Source organism: Seriola dumerili, unplaced genomic scaffold (assembly GCF_002260705.1).
Source record: "Seriola dumerili isolate Sdu_G_001 unplaced genomic scaffold, Sdu_1.0 BDQW01000149.1, whole genome shotgun sequence".
Classification (NCBI taxonomy): domain Eukaryota; kingdom Metazoa; phylum Chordata; class Actinopteri; order Carangiformes; family Carangidae; genus Seriola; species Seriola dumerili.
This window is the reverse complement of record NW_019174404.1, coordinates 11,213,050-11,229,793: the sequence shown is the minus strand read 5'-3', so window position 1 is coordinate 11,229,793 and position 16,744 is coordinate 11,213,050. Positions and strand designations below refer to the sequence as shown.

At 41.2% G+C, this 16,744-nt stretch overlaps 3 protein-coding genes across 3 annotated transcripts; 1 reads left to right on the top strand and 2 right to left on the bottom strand.

Annotated features, from left to right (window-relative positions):
• The first annotated feature begins 1,220 nt into the window (after positions 1 to 1,220).
• On the top strand, positions 1,221 to 6,341 carry lrr1 (leucine rich repeat protein 1). The gene is made up of 5 exons (XM_022751294.1): positions 1,221 to 1,836; positions 3,208 to 3,306; positions 4,216 to 4,468; positions 4,951 to 5,425; positions 5,524 to 6,341. Exons 1-5 carry the CDS (start codon positions 1,654 to 1,656, stop codon positions 5,777 to 5,779), a joined length of 1,266 nt encoding a protein of 421 aa, XP_022607015.1. The 5' UTR covers positions 1,221 to 1,653; the 3' UTR covers positions 5,780 to 6,341.
• A 33-nt stretch (positions 6,342 to 6,374) lies between these two features.
• On the bottom strand, positions 6,375 to 9,069 carry dnaaf2 (dynein axonemal assembly factor 2). The gene is made up of 3 exons (XM_022751293.1): positions 9,009 to 9,069; positions 7,066 to 8,897; positions 6,375 to 6,974 (listed from the first exon to the last, which is right to left on the bottom strand). The coding sequence occupies exons 2-3, from the start codon at positions 8,821 to 8,823 to the stop codon at positions 6,579 to 6,581; spliced, it is 2,154 nt and encodes a 717-aa protein (XP_022607014.1). The 5' UTR covers positions 8,824 to 8,897; positions 9,009 to 9,069; the 3' UTR covers positions 6,375 to 6,578.
• Positions 9,070 to 11,597: 2,528 nt separating this feature from the next.
• klf11 (Kruppel like factor 11) lies at positions 11,598 to 15,165 on the bottom strand. Its single transcript, XM_022751328.1, has 4 exons — positions 14,984 to 15,165; positions 13,856 to 14,134; positions 12,490 to 13,468; positions 11,598 to 12,235 (listed from the first exon to the last, which is right to left on the bottom strand). Exons 1-4 carry the CDS (start codon positions 15,020 to 15,022, stop codon positions 11,934 to 11,936), a joined length of 1,599 nt encoding a protein of 532 aa, XP_022607049.1. The 5' UTR covers positions 15,023 to 15,165; the 3' UTR covers positions 11,598 to 11,933.
• Positions 15,166 to 16,744: the final 1,579 nt, after the last annotated feature.

The following is a 16,744-nucleotide window of genomic DNA, read 5'->3' as shown; positions in this document are numbered from 1 at the left end:
AGTTAAGTTTCTCCTGTGATCTTGTTGATCTGAGGTGACGATGTCAGACACTCTCAGACTCACGGCTCACTGGTGCCTCTGCAGTCCCCAAGTACAAATGCAAGAGGAGAAACACTGTGGATAGATTCACGAGTAAATACGCTGATATTCAATTACCCCAAACAACAACTTTTCATTGTGGCTGCAAGGCAGAGGGTGGTTTGTGCAAATAGGGTTTGTGCTATCTTAATGAGAAGCCCTGTAGAGGCCCCACATCTGTACACAAAACTTTAGCTTGAAACAAAAGCAGGAGGCCACTGTCAAACTTCACTGTTAATATTTTTCCAGTCCCCACGATGGGAAGAGGAGACAGAAAGGCATGATGTCGTGAAAAAAACTCGGGAACCAGCACCACAAAAATGACAAAAATCAACACCTGATTGAATCTGATTGAATATATTATAGTAGTATAGTTTACTTTAGTAAAAGTGAAGAACTAATATCAGCAAAGTCAGAATTAAAGTACACAGTATGAAGCATAGCCTCATTCAGAGTTATGGTCTTCTATATATTATATTATGAGATTATTAGTATAGTATAGTATAATATATATAGTATAGTTTTTGGGGAACATCTTTCTTTCTGCTGACCACTAGATGTCACCATTTTGAAGGACTATATTTACAGTATGGTTACGTTATAGGCCTATGGTTATGGTTATGAGGTTGGTTTTCGTGTGTTTAAAATATGTTTTCATATATCTTCATTGATTCATGTATCAATCCAATGAATTGTTATTAACCAAACTAATGTTTTACCAACCCATGTAGATACAGTAAAGCCTCATTCTTCAGTTGTACCTTGGAAATAGTAGTTTAAGAAAAATCTGAGCTAAAGGACCATTTAACTGCTTATTCAGGAGCTTTAAACGACATCTCATGGTCTTCTTCAGTTAATGGAGTTTGACATCAACAGTAAATATCACTCCAAATCAAAACCTCTAGAAAAAAAATATATTATACACATGGACTAAGATGATGAGTTCACTTGAGACATAATTTAACTTGGTGTTGGTTAGTTTTTTTGAAGTTATAATTGTCTGAACACTTCCTCCACCACTGGAGCTGATTATTGGTCGTGTTTTTATTATTGATACTTTGCGCAGTCAAACATCACCAGCACACAGCTGTGTCGCTTGTTAAATGTAACCTGAAGCCGTTCTGGGGTCTGTCCCTCTGCAGTCCAATGTGCGTGCGAGTAGCATTAACGCCCGCCTCACTGACGTCATTTCCCAAGCGCGCGGGATCGTGCTAGCGCGGCAGCTAACTGACCAACTGACACCCGAAAACTGTTTAAGACAATATAGTTATAGTTAAAGTTCGTTAAGATACTGACAAGAAAACTGCAGCTACCCTCGAAAGTTGTAGTATTCCTGCTGCATGAGGTGTCTTCTCCGGGCTTTCAGAGGCAGTTGCTGCCCTGCGGAGAGAGAAAGCTGCTGTTGTTGACATCCATGTCGACCACGGATGTTAGTCTGTCACCAGCTCCGGTGCGTAAGTAACCAGCTAGCGTTACTTTTTCGCGAAAGTTTTCCTGCTCTGGTATGCATTTAGATCCTTAGTTGACTCGGACTCGGCATTAAGCCGGATTTCAGTCTTTGGTGAACTGGTTGCGATGAAGCTGCAGTGCGATGTCGAGGTGGTGAATCGGATGCTCCCCACGTTTGGGATGAGAAGTCGAGGGAAGGGAACGAGAGCGGTGCTCTCCATCGGGAGGCATTTGGACAAGACGAGTCAGCGCAGCAACATCTACATGATGATCTGCACAGCAAAAGACAGGGCAGGATCAAAGTACAAGGTCTGTGTTGTTGTTGTTGTTGTTGTTAGAAACTATACTGTATTTGTTGGTTGTCACAGCTGGGGTTGCATTTATAATATATCCTGGGGTGTGTGGCCTCTGTTGTTTTCCAAATCAGGCTGATTGCAAGATCCTTCTGGTTATATTACTGTTCAAGCTGCTTCAAGTAAAATTCAAGAGGGTTTTTTTTTTTTTATATTAAACTCAAGGCCTGATATTTCAAGGCCAGATAAAGTCTGAAAACAACAGAGTAACCTATGCTAATAATACCCTCCATCATAGAGAGATACAAGAGCAGCTTTAAGAGTACAAAAACACAATGACAACGACAACCAATGTTAAATTTAGTTTAGCCTCATTAAACACATCTTGTAGTAATGTATTGAATGACAGTTCTTTTCACATTTCCTGCTCACAAGTCTAGGATCTTTTGTTATTTTGAGTCTGTTTATGTAGTATCTGTTTATGTTTCAGCCACAGATCCACCCATTTTCTAAACTTTTTGTCCTCTGTCTTGGGGCAGGGGACTCGAGACTATCCCAGCATTTATATGCTATTATTTTATTTTATTTATTTAAACATAAGGATTAAATTTGCCTGAGTCAGCCCTCCGATTAAGGGCAAAGATTGTACATGAAGTCATGTTGTTACTGACCTGATGAGTGAAACATTTATTCATTAACATCAGCTCAGCAGTAGTTTTGTGACTGTTATTCTCCCTTATGTTGTTTTTGGTCTTTTCCTCCTTTCAACTATAAGTATCAAAAAAAGAAAATATCTTGATGCAAAAAGGAAATATATACAGTCTGATACATTTGTACACAGACTAAATCCCTTGGTCACATAAAGCATTTTAGTTTGTGCAAGGTCATCTTATTTACATGCTACATTCCTCTTAGCTGTTCTAATGAGTATTGTTCAAAAAGACATAAAAATGAGAGGCCATGGTATTAATTTATCAACCCATAACCAGATCTTCTGTCATCGTTTCTTTTTTAAATTTACTGTATCACACAGGCATTGGCAAAACATCAACCTTTATTGACTGTATTTTTGCGTTTCAGTTTACTCAATCCCCAGAGCCACTTAAATCTACTTTTATTTAATCATTCATCGTTGTCTTTCTCAAAAAGACCTAGATTGGAAACCATAGGAAGTATTGTTTTTTGTTATTGTTTCTCAAAAACTTGTCTCTGATTTATAGCTCTGAGTCATACCTCCCTAAATTCAGTCTAAACCAGCTTGATGACATAAAGGTTGAAACGCTTTCAGTAATCCTGTCTACACTTGTAAAGTGATTCACTCATTGCACACCCTAATGTTGTGAAATGGATTTTTCCTTTACTCACATCTGCCAACTTTTTATTGCAGCTAAAAGACAACATAGAGAAGTTCTTCACGTGGTTTGTGGAAGAAGGCAAGGCCACTGTGAGATTAAAGGAACCTGCTGTTGACATTTGTTTGAGCAAGGTACGTCATCCAGCGTGTTGTAATAACAGTCTGTGCACGAAGGTGTTTATAAGTGGGGAACAAGATCTTCAGACTTATGAAGTTGCAATTTCATTCTCATTTCTTAGAAAAATTAGTCACAGGTGATTAAAAAATGACATATGACATATGCAGGTCTTTTGTTGAAAAGTGTAAGAAGTACACTTATTAATCGTGTTGTTTACTCTTTTCTAAGACTTACCATACAGGGAGAGAACAACACAGGAGTCAGAGACAAGAGTCAGGCTGTTCACGTGCTAATTTTTCAACGAGACAGACACATACCCTTGTTTTGACTGCAGCCAGTGCCTGGATAGACACCATAGCAGCCTCATTGTTTCCAGCTGCTGTAAAGCTCTTCTGGTTGTTTTCAAACAGTGGTGACCTTTCACCCAGATTCTAACATAGTTCAACCTGTCACATTGACAGAAACACACTCACATACCCACAAACTGACTGACACCACATAATGCAGGTAAACAAGGAAAACAAAAAGTCCAATTACCCTGCCAAGCCACAATTTTATAAACACCATGATACCCCGAACAGAGACTTTGGCCTAAAAACATGACGATACCTTTTAAATTTAAATGAACATTTCAGTGTTTAAAAACGTTGAGTATTGGATTGTACAAGTTTTCAGAAATGGCATCTAATCCTTGTACTTTCCATCCTGAATCACTCACACATTTTTTATTCCCAACAGCAAAAAGTTCATCATGTTCATTCAAAGGAAGTGTGTCAGGATATTCTAGGCTAGTGAATTTAGGTTAGATATTTCAAAGTGGTTCATACACAACCACCCAAGAAGAAACTGTGAAACTCTGCTGTTTCTGTTACTTGTTCATCTATCAAACTGTCTTTAACGTTATTAAATTTATTTATTTCTAGGCTGATGCAAATAGCTTGAAAAACTTCCTCTCAGCTGCTCGTTTGGCAGACAGAGGAAGCGACACAAGCAGCCTTCCTCTATCCACACTCACTCCTGTTCGCGCCAGGGACGTAGAGCAACCCAAGAAGAAACTCACCATCGTCTCCAAGAAGGACTACCCTCTTACTTCCAACTTCCCCTACTCTCTGGAGCAGCTGCAGGTCTCCTACTGCAAACTTTCACGTGTGGACATGCGGATGCTGTCTCTCAAAGGTAAAGTGAGTTGATTAGGTTGTCGGCCCTGTGCTTAAAATGATATTCTGGCCTCTTGAGTTTGGTAGTGCTTCATTCATGTTTTGTTTCTGCACTTGACTCCCTTTTATTTTTATAGACAAGTTGACAGAACATTGATAAGTTTAATGTTTGACAGGTTTAAAGCCGGAATCCATCAGTTTTACACATGGATGTCAGTTTACTTGTCATAAAGAGTCCTAGTCAACCTGTCAAAGTAGTTGTATAATGTCTTCTGTGAGTCTGGAGGGACCTTTTCAAAGTGTGAGAAAGTAACCTTGATAAGTTGCATTATGGGAACTGTAGAATCCAGTGCTTTAAGAGCTTGACCCTTACTAGTGACAGAAAGTTAGAATATCTCAACTTCTACTGCTGATATCTTTTTTCTTTCAAAATTTCTCTCCTGCAGTTTTATTAGTGTAGTGTTAAGTAGTGGTAACTTTTCTTCCGCTATTTTTTTGCAGCTCTCCGCAAGCTCGACCTCAGCAACAACCACATCAAGAAACTCCCTGCCACCATTGGAGACCTCAGCTGCCTGTCTGAACTCATCCTCCACAACAACCACCTGGAAGCCTTCAGCGAGGCCCTGTGCCTGTCCACCCTGCAGCGGACCCTCCAGCTCCTGGACCTCAGCCAGAATCGACTGCAGTCCCTCCCCGCTCAGTTCTGCCAGCTCAGAGAACTAGTGAACCTCAAATTGGATGACAATGAGCTTGTTTGTTTGCCATTCCACATCGGGCGACTCGCGAAGTTGAGGTTCCTGTCAGCCGCGCACAACCAGCTGGCTGTGCTGCCCAGTGACTTCCGCAAGCTGAGTCTGGAGAACCTGGACTTGTTTGGAAACCCATTTATCCAGCCCAATCCTCTGGACCACACAATGCAGCTCACATTCCCCCTTCCGCTTCAAGAGATGGCTTCCAGAGCTGTGTCCAACCTCAGGTTAGAGTTAAACATGATCAGAATATCATTTACTTAGTATGCGGATTGTTCTTAGAGCAAACACATGAAATCCTTACTCTTTCTGATTCCCTTCACAGGATACCATACGGACCTCACCTCATCCCTGCCCACTTGTGTCAGGACCTCGAACTAGCCAAGACCTGTGACTGCGGCCGTGTCTGCATCAGTTTCTACATCAAGACGGCGGTTAGCATGAATCTGCACCAAGTCTCACACACCGTGGTCCTGGTGGACGACATGGGTGGCACAGATGCACCCGTGCAGCAGCACTTCTGCTCCCTCTCCTGCTACTCCGAATTCTTAGACAACTCCCTCCAAAGAGGAATCAGATGAGCAGCGACAAACTCTGGTTTTACTGAAAACACACCAACAGCTGGAAATTGCTGTGGATACGGCAGTAGTTTGCAAGTTGTGAGACACTGTATCTGAGGAGACAATAACAAGAGGAATCTGCAGTAGTAAATAGCTCAGTGGTACAGCTTTCTGGTAATGCCTTTAAATAAAAGGACAGTGTTGACTCTGTTAACCTTTGTTTTTAAAGTGCTGCCTGTTTTACCGTTACATTCAACTTATAATGCACTTCCCACAAGGATGGACTAAGAGACGAGCACTAGTACCTTCATACCTGCTGTGACTGTATCTACAGGACACTGACTGTATGTAATGATAGTGGGCAGTAATACTGACACAAAATGAATCTCATACGTTGTCTTTTTCTGTTCTTCCTGCCTCCAAGAGAAAAATGCAGGTTCCCCTACTGACCTACTTCTACTAAGCAGGGGAATAAAGACATCAGATAAATCTCCTGAACAGAGTGCCTCAGGGTCCATAGGCGTCACCGAAAGGGAGTTGGTTTTTACTGTGCTAATGACCCACAACTTTTTTATATACATGTGAAAAGTTAAATAAAATAAAAGTATTCACTGTCTTGTCTTTAGTAGTTTATTCTGGGATATTAAAATTATTCATATGTCATTTTTGTCATATACTTGAATTATGTGACTGAAGAGAGAGGTCAGATTTTAATACCTGAACAATGTTTAATATGAGACATTGCAGACATTAACTGAGATTACTTGCTTTTAAAACTGCTGCAATACAAGAAAACCTCCTCAACTCTTTCACACAGTCCTCAGTCCAGCTCATAGATCAGGCTGTTTTGGAAGATGAACCCAACAGAAGTGGAATGATCACTGATGACTGTTTCGTTTCCATCTTTATCAATTTCCCTCAATAGGGCTGGTGGTGACTTGTTGTCATGCTCTCCAGTTTGAAAGATCTCTTCTTTCGGCAAGTCATCCTCGTCCATGTCCTTCGTCTCCTCCTGCTTTCCTGAATCTGAAACCCTACTCGACTCATTTGCTTTATCTGTTGCAGGCGCTTCAGTCCCCTGGGAAATGCAGCAGTCCTTTACAGTGTTGTGGTTTGAAGTGGTGGCCACAGCTGGCGTGGGAGAAGCAGTAATGGCAGCAGTAGTGTAGGACTCCTCACTGGATGTGTGATTCAGAAATGTAGCATCTGCTTCCAGCTAGAACAGAGACATATAAAAGGTGAAAGAATTTAGTAGATAAGGTCAATCACATTTCTACCTTCAACCAGATTGTCAGGATTTATCTTACCTGTTCACTTCCTTGTACATTTTCTTTTGTCTTTTCAGCCTCCTCTTGGATGTCTAAAGTCTTCATTTTGGGTGTTGATTCCAAACATGAGTTCAGATTTACTTCTCCCCCCACACTTGTGTCACAGGCGTGTTCAGAAGTTATTAAAAGGGACTGGCTTTCTGTCAATATTCCATCTTCTTTCTCATTTTCCTGTTTCTGCTCTTTCAATTCTTCCTCCTCTACTTCATCAGAAATCTTGTCACTTTTTCGATCCTCAACTCTTCTTTCCTCTGCATCACTTTCTTGGCCTTCTCTGTATTTCATCTGCCATTTTGCCTCCCTCTCCAAACCAATTTTAACTTCAATTTTTTCTTCTTTTCTCTTCAGCTTTCTCAATTTTTCCTCCTCACCGAATACACTTTCCTCCCCCTCTACGCCCTCCTGACCTTTCCCCATCTGATCATCTCCTTCCTCCTCTTCACCTTTCTCTACCTTTGTCTGCTGCTTCAGATCCTCCTCTTCAACTTCCTTTTTCTCCTCACCTGTTTGGTCCTCCTCACCTTCCTTACTTCCCGTCTTCTGCTCCTCACATTTAACCTCCTCATTTTCCTTTCCCTTCCCTTCACCGTCACCTACACCCTGAGCATCGCTAACAGTGGTAGCAGGCCCTACAGCAAAATCAAAAGCCTCATTAGATGGGAGAACAGGCAGTGTGACTGTCAGCTGTCCTCTCTGTTTGTTGAACTTTGCCTCTCCTTTGTCTTCATCCACAGGGTAGGCTAGAGGCAGCTCCAGTCTGTAAGCTGGTTTCTTGGAGTCTAGCAGCAGGCTTCTCTCTTTTACCTCAAGGCTGGTGTCTGTGACGGACTTCAGCAGCGGCATGTCGATGGTGACCACTATCTCTTTGGGCCTGGGGCTCCTGGCTGAGTCTCTGGAGCATCTAAAGTCCTGCAGGTCAACAAAAGATCGATATTTTATGGTGTAGTTCGGTTTGGTTGGCTCTTTAGTTTTCTGAGGCTGGATCTGGAAGCTTGCAGGTTGGACATCACTGCTGTTTTTTGTTGCAGGAGAATCTGTAGGTTTTGTTTGTGAGGATGTGGTAGGTCTTTTTTCATCTGGGTACGGGAAGGCAAGAGGGTCAGGCTTCTCTGAGGGCTCCTTGGCTTTGTATCCAGGTATGGGTTTTCGGATGACACAAGGCCGAGGGGTGCCCTTGTACCTGGTATTCATCTCTCGCACGTTGTTTTTGTCCAGAGTCACTTTAAAAGCATTTTGGATCCCCTGAATGGCCGTGTTGTCGACCATATCCATGAATCTCTTATTTTTGCTCGCTATGTAGAGAGTGTCAGGGTGGAAAATAACATCATAGATCACAATCTTGTTCCCTTTTGGATCTGTGTCTGGTCTCCCTGGATGCAGACTGTGAGGTAAGGACCAGCACTGCCCTCTGCGGCCGTACTCCGACACGCCACACTCACATGCAGGCCTACCAATTTTATCATTGGCACAGATATTGATAAAACACTTCTGCCTGCCGTTCACGCTCGTTTTGAGAGACCTAAAGGGTTCCGGGTTGATAAACTCGATGGTGTTTCCTCTCTCCTGCTCCAAAAGTTTGATCTCCTCTTCATACCTTTTCTTATTCTCGGGGTCTGATAATTCTTGTGCGTATTCGCGTAGCAGTCCCCGGAATTTCTCGTCTTTGAAAGCTTTTGTCAGTCTGTCGATTTCATCCACTGTCATGTCTAGTTCTTTTAACTTTTCTCCGACCTCCATGCTGGTGATTGCGAGGAGGAAACGTTGAGGTGGTTGAAGTTAACGGACAAAATCTACCGGCCAACTTTTCTGACCTAGACGTCCAAAAAAACAGTTTAGAGGCGAAGTTAAAATTTGACACATTAACTGCTACAATCTGGTCTCAATAAAATACGAAAAGTACGCAGCATTTGTCACGTTTTTACCTTCAGTTGAATGTGTTTTAGCTCGTGTTGTGCGGCCACAATCTCCAAACGGCAGAAAAACTACCCGGTTGTGTTGATGTAACCATAGCAACACGAGGGCCAATGCAACAAGAAAACACCTCCCCGAGAAACATTCTCATGCACATTCGACACGTTATTAAATTATTTTAATTACATAATTAATTTAATTACATAAGAGTAAGAAACAATTATCAATATGCCATAAACATAAATAAAATCAGATCATTGCACTTACAGTGTCTTCCAGGCAATGTCCAGGCAATAGAATTTGCCACATATTACCATGAATCCAGGATAATTAAAATAAACGGAATGAACTATAATTCAGAGTGGGGTACCAGGACTAAAAGGTCTGAATACTTAGGCTACAGTTAATGAATGAGAGATTTCAGTTGTAATAAAGTAGTAAAAAAAAGTATATAGGTTATTTTATTGCCAAACAACTACATTTTATCAATTTTAAATTACTTACATAACACGATGAAATGTGCAAGGGGTGTGAATACTTTACAGTTATTTTATCCTACTAACACATTTTAGTACAAAAAGGGCCTACCCTTGCCATGTTTATAGATTTATGCCATTCGTACTCCATATTGCTTAAAATACTTAAATTTTCATGAATATCTCCCTAATTAAATCCAACTGAAATTAGTTGTTAATTGAGGAAAATATAAAATTTTACATTATTTATCGATTCAACCCACAAATCAATTATTTTTGTTTTGTTTCCTAGTGGACAAATGAACTTGCCATTAAAATGTCCTTTATAGTTACACTATACCACTTATGTGCTCCTAACCGAATGTAAATGAGTACATTTAATACATTTAATTTACTGTTTAAAGAAAATTACACTTGATACTCAAATTGACAATTTAAGATAATCTGTTTGGAATCATACAGTGAAGTCTGGATGAGTACAGTGGACCTTTTGACAATACCACCTCATTAATAACTATGATTCCTTAAAAGCAAACCTCTCAATTATATGCTACTGTAATTAATCTTCCTATGAGCAAAAGAAATTATGTTACTTTTATAAAGAAATGTCATTTTTGTCACATTCATTTAGTAAGTGATACACAGAGGAACATTATAGTGCAACAAAATAAACTGAAGGGGACAAAAGACGAAAGAGAATAAAGATAATTACTCCTTGTCACCAAAAATCATCAAATCATATCATGAATATTTGGTATTGAAATTTTAATGTCCTTGCAGATGAATAAAGTTTGAGTTCCCTGGTTACAAATAGCATTGGCAAAGGACAAACAACCTAGTTTCATGTTTAGGCAATAATCATGATAAATAAAGTATCTATCTATCTATCTATCTATCTATCTATCTATCTATCTATCTATCTATCTATCTATAAACGCCAAATGTGAAGTGTGTGAAAATATTGTCACCTACATGTTTTCGCGATCGTGTCTTAATACTGTATCATCTGTTAAATTGTGATGTGACATTTCCCTACCCGCAGGTGTCGCTGCAGACCACCGCTCAGGTGGCACACGGCCAGTAAGTATGTCGGTCAGTAAGGCAAAGGGGCGGGTATGCAGGGAAGAGAGGTGATTGGTCGCACCCCCAACAGTTCATATTTCTCACTGTCTGATTGGAAGGGGTTTGCTGTTACTAGGTGTGGGACCACTGCTTATGAATGTGTGTATGAGAGAGGATGGATGCATCACAGGGAGCCAGTCTTAGTCCAGAACCATAGTTTCTTTTTTATAGTTTACATTATAAAATTTTCAGTTGCAAACTGCAGAACTGTCTGCAGGTGAAGTGTGAATACTTAAAACCACTTTCTCTTAGTCCATGTATTTTTCTAGGGTAGGCTCAGTATAGTCAGTTCTTTGCAAAAATATACCAGACTGATAAAAGATTTTTGAATGAAAGAAATTTGGTGCTGTATTATGCAACAACCACACAGCCCCACCGCCTCCTTGTTCCCATGTGACAGGGCTGAATGGGCTCAAGTGATCTGTTAATGAACTCCAATACAAGGCAAACAAATCTCTGTCTGTTTTTGTCTGCCCTGACTCATCAAGCATTCTGGCTCTGAGCTAATGAATAGGACAAAATGTCTGCAGATGGTCTCACAAGAGCTTTTATAACACCAAAAAAAAAAAAGAAAAATCGTTCAGCCAGCAGGAAGCAACCCACAGGCTAGTCAGCACATTTTAAAGGACACGAGTGAGCTTCAGCTGACAAGAGGGGGGCGGCGGTGGGGGGCAGTCACTGTGTGACGCACACAGGATGTGGGCAGACTCACTGCATTTCTGTGTGAGATGACCAAAGATTAGTGACTATACTTTGATCCAACATCATTTTCCCAGGATTAGATACTGGAAAGTCACAAAGAGAACAGAAAATGACTTGTTTCATATTTTTTTTATTACAAATATGTATTAAATAATATGAAAAGTTAGACAGGGAGATACAATCAAAGTATAATCATGGTATTGTTGATTAATATTTATATTTACATTGTTTTGTGTCAATATTTTCCCAAATATGACAAATAAATGCATTTCATAGTAAAACAAACAGTACATTCACATAGACACATATATATATATATATATATATATATATATATATATATATATTAACACAATAAAGAAAAAGTGTTGTGGGAGGGGTGGAGAAAGTGAAATGTATAAGACAAACTTCATACATAGGCTTTGGCAAGGGTGCATCACTTATATCAAAGTAAACATAAGAATCCTTTAGAGAAAAATACACATACAAATGAGCAGTAGAGAGGAAATAAAGAGTCCAGTGCATGTGTTTTTTTTTTTCATTCCCATGAGTAAAAGAGCAGCAACATTGTGTGCTTGGCTGCTCCCTATATCCCTGTGGCATCTTGGGAGTGGGTAGGGTGGCAGTGTTCATTGTCTACTTTGAACTGGCAGGTACCAGCATGCTTAGTGTGGCAAGGCCAGGTTTTGAGGGAGGTGTTTTGCCAGCAGCCATTTTGTTCAAGCTCCTAACATCAGCCTGCCAAGAAGGAATTTTCTTTGTGGTCATGTGGCGTCGTGCATGTTTGGTGAGGTGATCACTGCGCATGAAGCGCCGGTCACACACGGGACAGACAAATTTTTTTTCCCCAGTGTGTGTTCGCCGGTGACGGGAGAGCTCGTCAGAGCGGGCAAACCTCTTATCACAGCCGTCCCAGCTGCAGCTGAAAGGCTTCTCACCTAAGAGAGGGAAAGAGAGGAAAAACATGGAGTAGGGAGTCAGCAAGTGAGTCACACTGCAGTCATAAAATCTTCACGCGTCACAGTGCCCTGTTTGACATAAAACAATGAGCTCACTCTCTTCCATCAAGAATAACAAGACCAAAGAAGGAATGCTTTACAAACAGGATGCAGCACTCATCTGCTGTACACACATTCTATTCCACATCCTCACACAATTTTACGAAACTCTTGAATGTGCTGTAAATGCTCACCTGTGTGTGTTCGAAGGTGAGCCTTGAGGTGTGAGCTCTTGAAGTATGTCTTCCTGCAGCCTGGAAAGTTGCAGACATAGTTTCTCCTGCGGGAAAAGTCCATTTTTGTGGCTGCGGTGCTGCTGCTGGGCCCCGCTGGCACATACACAGGCGCCGGGGCCAGAGGTAGCAGCTTGGTGTTGCCCAGGGTCATGACAGTCTGAGAGCAGTGAGGGGCCTGAGAGACTGAGGACTGAGGGAGAACCAGCATCACCGTGCCCTGTGGCACTGCTGAGCCTACGATGAGGGACTGCTGGACAGGGGTGGTGTTAGCTGAGGTGGGCTGGGGGAGGATGGGTGTGGTGGCAGTCCGAATTCCACTACTGGATGTCTGAACCGCGCTGGGGATGAAGGCTGATATTATCCCTGATTGGCTGCTGACAGGGAACATCTGGCATATGATTTGAGGGCTGGTGACTGGAGGTGGGGACAGGGTTGCAGGAACAGAGGGAGGGAGTGGGCTGTTTTGCGGTTGAGTATTGAGAAGAGTTGGGGTGGGGACATTGTCCAAACAGGATTTTGAGGGACTGGGCTGCTGTTCTGTCTTTAACTGTGTGAGAGGAGCAGGAGGAGATGGATGTGTTATTATATGCTCAGTCTTTGTCATGTGTTGCTGCTGCTGCTGTTGCAGTTGTTGCTGCTGGCAGACCATTGTAGCCATTACCGAGTCTCTAGTTTTCTCTGAATTGGGGGCTACTGGAATGTTGTGTTGGCAGGGGGTGCTGTCTGCGGTGTGGCGGATGACGCTGGTCACCATGGCTCTGCAGGACTGTGATGGAGGGGGGAGAGAAGGGGCCTTTTCAGTAATGGGTGCCTGGGCAGGTTGATGGAGTCCGGACCCACAGGGCTTTGTAGACACAGCCAGGCTGGAGCTTGACTGGAGGCCAGTGCTGGATGTTGAAGTCTCAACAAAGCTGGGGCTGTGAGGGGGAGTCATACACTAGAAATGAAGGGAGATATAAAGGTAAAGGAATTGAAGGGTACCCCCATACCATAATATCATGGTGTGTTTCCCTAGTTTTACAGGGAACTGTGTTTACAGAGATAAGTATCACCAGTGGCATGCAGGTACACATAAGAATAATGATCACTCTGAGCTATCAACTGAGATTTTATGACCCTGCATCTGCAAGGACAAACTTTGTCTGAGGGTCAACCCCCAGTCTCATGTCATAAACTACAGATATCTTTAGTCATTAAATCAAAAGGCCTTGGGGTTTAATGTCAGCCTTGACATTCAGGAATATGTTTTACTAATCAAACATCAGTTATCTCATTGGTTTTACAGCTCTGTGTGATTTCAATATATATATAAGGAGTGTCTTACCAGAGAGGAGAGAGACACAAAGTCCTTTGGGGGCTCTGGAATTTCTGGCGGCAGGAGGGAGTCGCAAGAGTCCGAAGCCGGGGTGAGCGGTCTGGGCTTGCAGGGGGTTGGCCTGTTGCTGCTGAGGAAGAGGCCCTGGCCCCAAGAGCTCATACACACTAGCGCTTCAGCTGCCTCCAGGTCCGTGTACTCCAGGCCATTGGTTCCACTGGAGGCAGACTGTTCGCTGTCATGCCGCCTTCTCTTTGCGTAGGACCGACAATGATCCATGTACTCAGTCTGAAACGAACAATAAATAAACATCAGACAAAGGAGACAGAACAAAAGTATTACCACATCATTTAGTTTTCATGGGTAATTTCAACTGCATGATACGCTGTGTTGATTCAACTTCAACTCAGATCTGATAATGGCATAAATACAAACAAAAGGGAAGGTTTCTATTCTACTAACCAGAATGGAAAAAAATCTTCCAATTTCCAGTTATATATTTAGTCACTGTTCCTGTATCTGAAGTTCCCGGGCCAAACTGCATGATGCTGCCAATAAGGGAGAGGGGGTGTTGGTGACTACACCCCAGCCCAGCATGCACTAGCTTTGGCTCAGAGCCAGGACACCTCCCATTGCCAAATATAGACCAAACAGTGACGTGCTGCCGAGATGAGCCATGTGAAATCCCCATAAAGCGGGTTTACATCAGGAAGTAGGCTTATCACGTTACAACTTTGATATACATTTTTACAGTAAACAAATCATGTAATTGATCCTAAACAAAAACTTATCCAGGTGACACTGACAGGCTCCCGTACAAAATTACACTGTTTGTTCAGATAGACAGAGAGACATGGGGTATTACATTTTAAAGACTCAATAAAAATGCAAATGCAAAATTGCAATATAAATGCGTAATTAAAAAAAGTGTTTCCATTTTAATTTAGTCGGGTTGAGTTGGAACCACTGGGATGTTAACGTGACACCAAATAATATTAATAAAAATAAGCAAAAATGTTGAACTAAGCTGATGACTTGGCTTGAGTACTGAAATATCAAATCAATCAGTAAACAACTGACTGACACTGGACTGAAGGGTAAACACAAAATAAATATCCGTTTAAAGAATTGGCTTACCCCGTGTGAGTCCATCTCCGTGAATTTTCGCGATGGCATTGAGGAATAAAATATTTAAATAACACTTTTCTGTTGTCAAAGCCAGTATAGAACAAAGAGACGGCGGTTGCCAGTGCTGCTGCCTGTACTGTGGTATGGTTGAGGTGGTTTTTTTCTCTGACTGGCTGCCTTTTCTCTCAGCTGTGTGTGTAAAACATAGGGAGGAGAAAAAAAAGAAAAAGAAAAACAAAACTCACAACACGCACCGGCGGGTGGCAACACTCGGCCAATCATAATCGAGTGTGTGCAGAGCTCCAGCCAATATGAGAGCAGAGAGCGCGTGAACAGTGCGTGCTCGCTGGACGGTTGGAGGAAATAGGGTGCGTGGCCGTTGGTGGGCGTGGCCGCGGAGTCAGCAGTGTCAGGGTAAACCCGATGAACTGCCAGCCGACAAACTAGGCGAAAGGTCGATCCAGTCTATGATATGTTCACGTGCTGTGGGAACAGCTTGCTGAAAACGACCCGACGGCTAGATGCTACAACATATAAGTCATTAAAATAAATAAATTACCGAATAAACACTCTATTCGCCATCCAACATTGTGAATCAAATTAATTAATATCTTTTGATGAGGAGAAATCGCATAATAGCTGATATGGACAACACAGTAGTAGTTTCAAATAATCTATACACAAGGCAAATTCACAAAAACAGATATATGGCCTACTATATTTTTCTTGTGCATTTGTAAGGCTAAAATTTATCATTTCTTTTATCAATGTAGTTTCTGAAATTTTCAAAGTTGAGACTATATTATACTGCAACAAAGGTAGGTACTCCTGTTTTTTTGAGTCTGTCACAACATTTGGTGATTTTAGATAAAATATTATGTAAAATATTCAATAATTTTGTTCTGGGAACACTAAGGATTGCATTTAAAAATTCTGACTAAAAAAAAACCTGCTACCCCTGCTGCTCAATCTTTGATTTTGCACTGTATGCAAAGGTTATTCATAAGTTGTCAGTTGAGGTTGTAGTTTACACTTTTCAGAACCTTTAAAAGAAGGTTTAAGTTGGCAAGGTTGAACCATATTATGAACATATTATTTTTAGGCAATTGAAAAATGCCATACTCCCTTGACTTGATTACATATAACTTTAGCATCTATCCAAGAAAACATTTTCAAGCTCTGTTGATACCTTGAAAGTGAAGGGGCATGTAAGTCATTTGCCCCACCTTTCCCACAACACTTGAATGCAACACCAGTGCGAGATGAAGTATACTATCTTGTTTTTGGAAATATTTGTGCAGTTTTCTAACAGAAAAATCAAATAAACAAGTTCTTCATTTGTAATCACTTTCACATTTAATTACACAAACACAAATTCAACACAACACAACGTAAGAATGCTTTTTTAATCCATGTTATCGCTGTGGCCTTTAACACCTAATAATTTATTATTATCCTTTCAAATGTTTCCAGCATTTGATATTTTTGGTGGTTTTATAGTAAACCAGGTTACATATTAAACTCTATAAATATTAAAATAAGATAAATATAACAGTTTAACTGGTGTACCCCACTCATGGTCTGTGGATGTAGCTATTATTTAAGGAACTCTGTGGTGGAGTTAACTTTAGAGCTCCCTTTAAAGACATATAGGTTATATTAGGTTTTCGATTCATACATTATTTTTACAGTTACATTAGTAGAAACATGAGCCTCAAAATAAAGATTTTCCATGTCATTCAAGTCTACGTGCAGATGTACTGTACTGAT

What these genes read in the sequence shown, in the direction of transcription:
- dnaaf2 (XM_022751293.1), bottom strand. Translation starts at nt 8,823, where the DNA reads ATGGAGGTCGGAGAAAAGTTAAAAGAACTAGACATGACAGTGGATGAA. An exon ending in ATGTACAAGGAAGTGAACAG is followed by an intron (nt 6,975 to 7,065) that starts GTAAGATAAATC and finishes TCTCTGTTCTAG; the next exon opens with CTGGAAGCAGATGCTACATT.
- klf11 (XM_022751328.1), bottom strand. Translation starts at nt 15,022, where the DNA reads ATGCCATCGCGAAAATTCACGGAGATGGACTCACACGGG. An exon ending in TTGTGTCTCTCTCCTCTCTG is followed by an intron (nt 13,469 to 13,855) that starts GTAAGACACTCC and finishes CTTCATTTCTAG; the next exon opens with TGTATGACTCCCCCTCACAG. An exon ending in TCACCTTCGAACACACACAG is followed by an intron (nt 12,236 to 12,489) that starts GTGAGCATTTAC and finishes TCCCTCTCTTAG; the next exon opens with GTGAGAAGCCTTTCAGCTGC.
- lrr1 (XM_022751294.1), top strand. Translation starts at nt 1,654, where the DNA reads ATGAAGCTGCAGTGCGATGTCGAGGTGGTGAATCGGATGCTCCCCACG. An exon ending in GCGGATGCTGTCTCTCAAAG is followed by an intron (nt 4,469 to 4,950) that starts GTAAAGTGAGTT and finishes ATTTTTTTGCAG; the next exon opens with CTCTCCGCAAGCTCGACCTC. An exon ending in AGAGCTGTGTCCAACCTCAG is followed by an intron (nt 5,426 to 5,523) that starts GTTAGAGTTAAA and finishes TTCCCTTCACAG; the next exon opens with GATACCATACGGACCTCACC.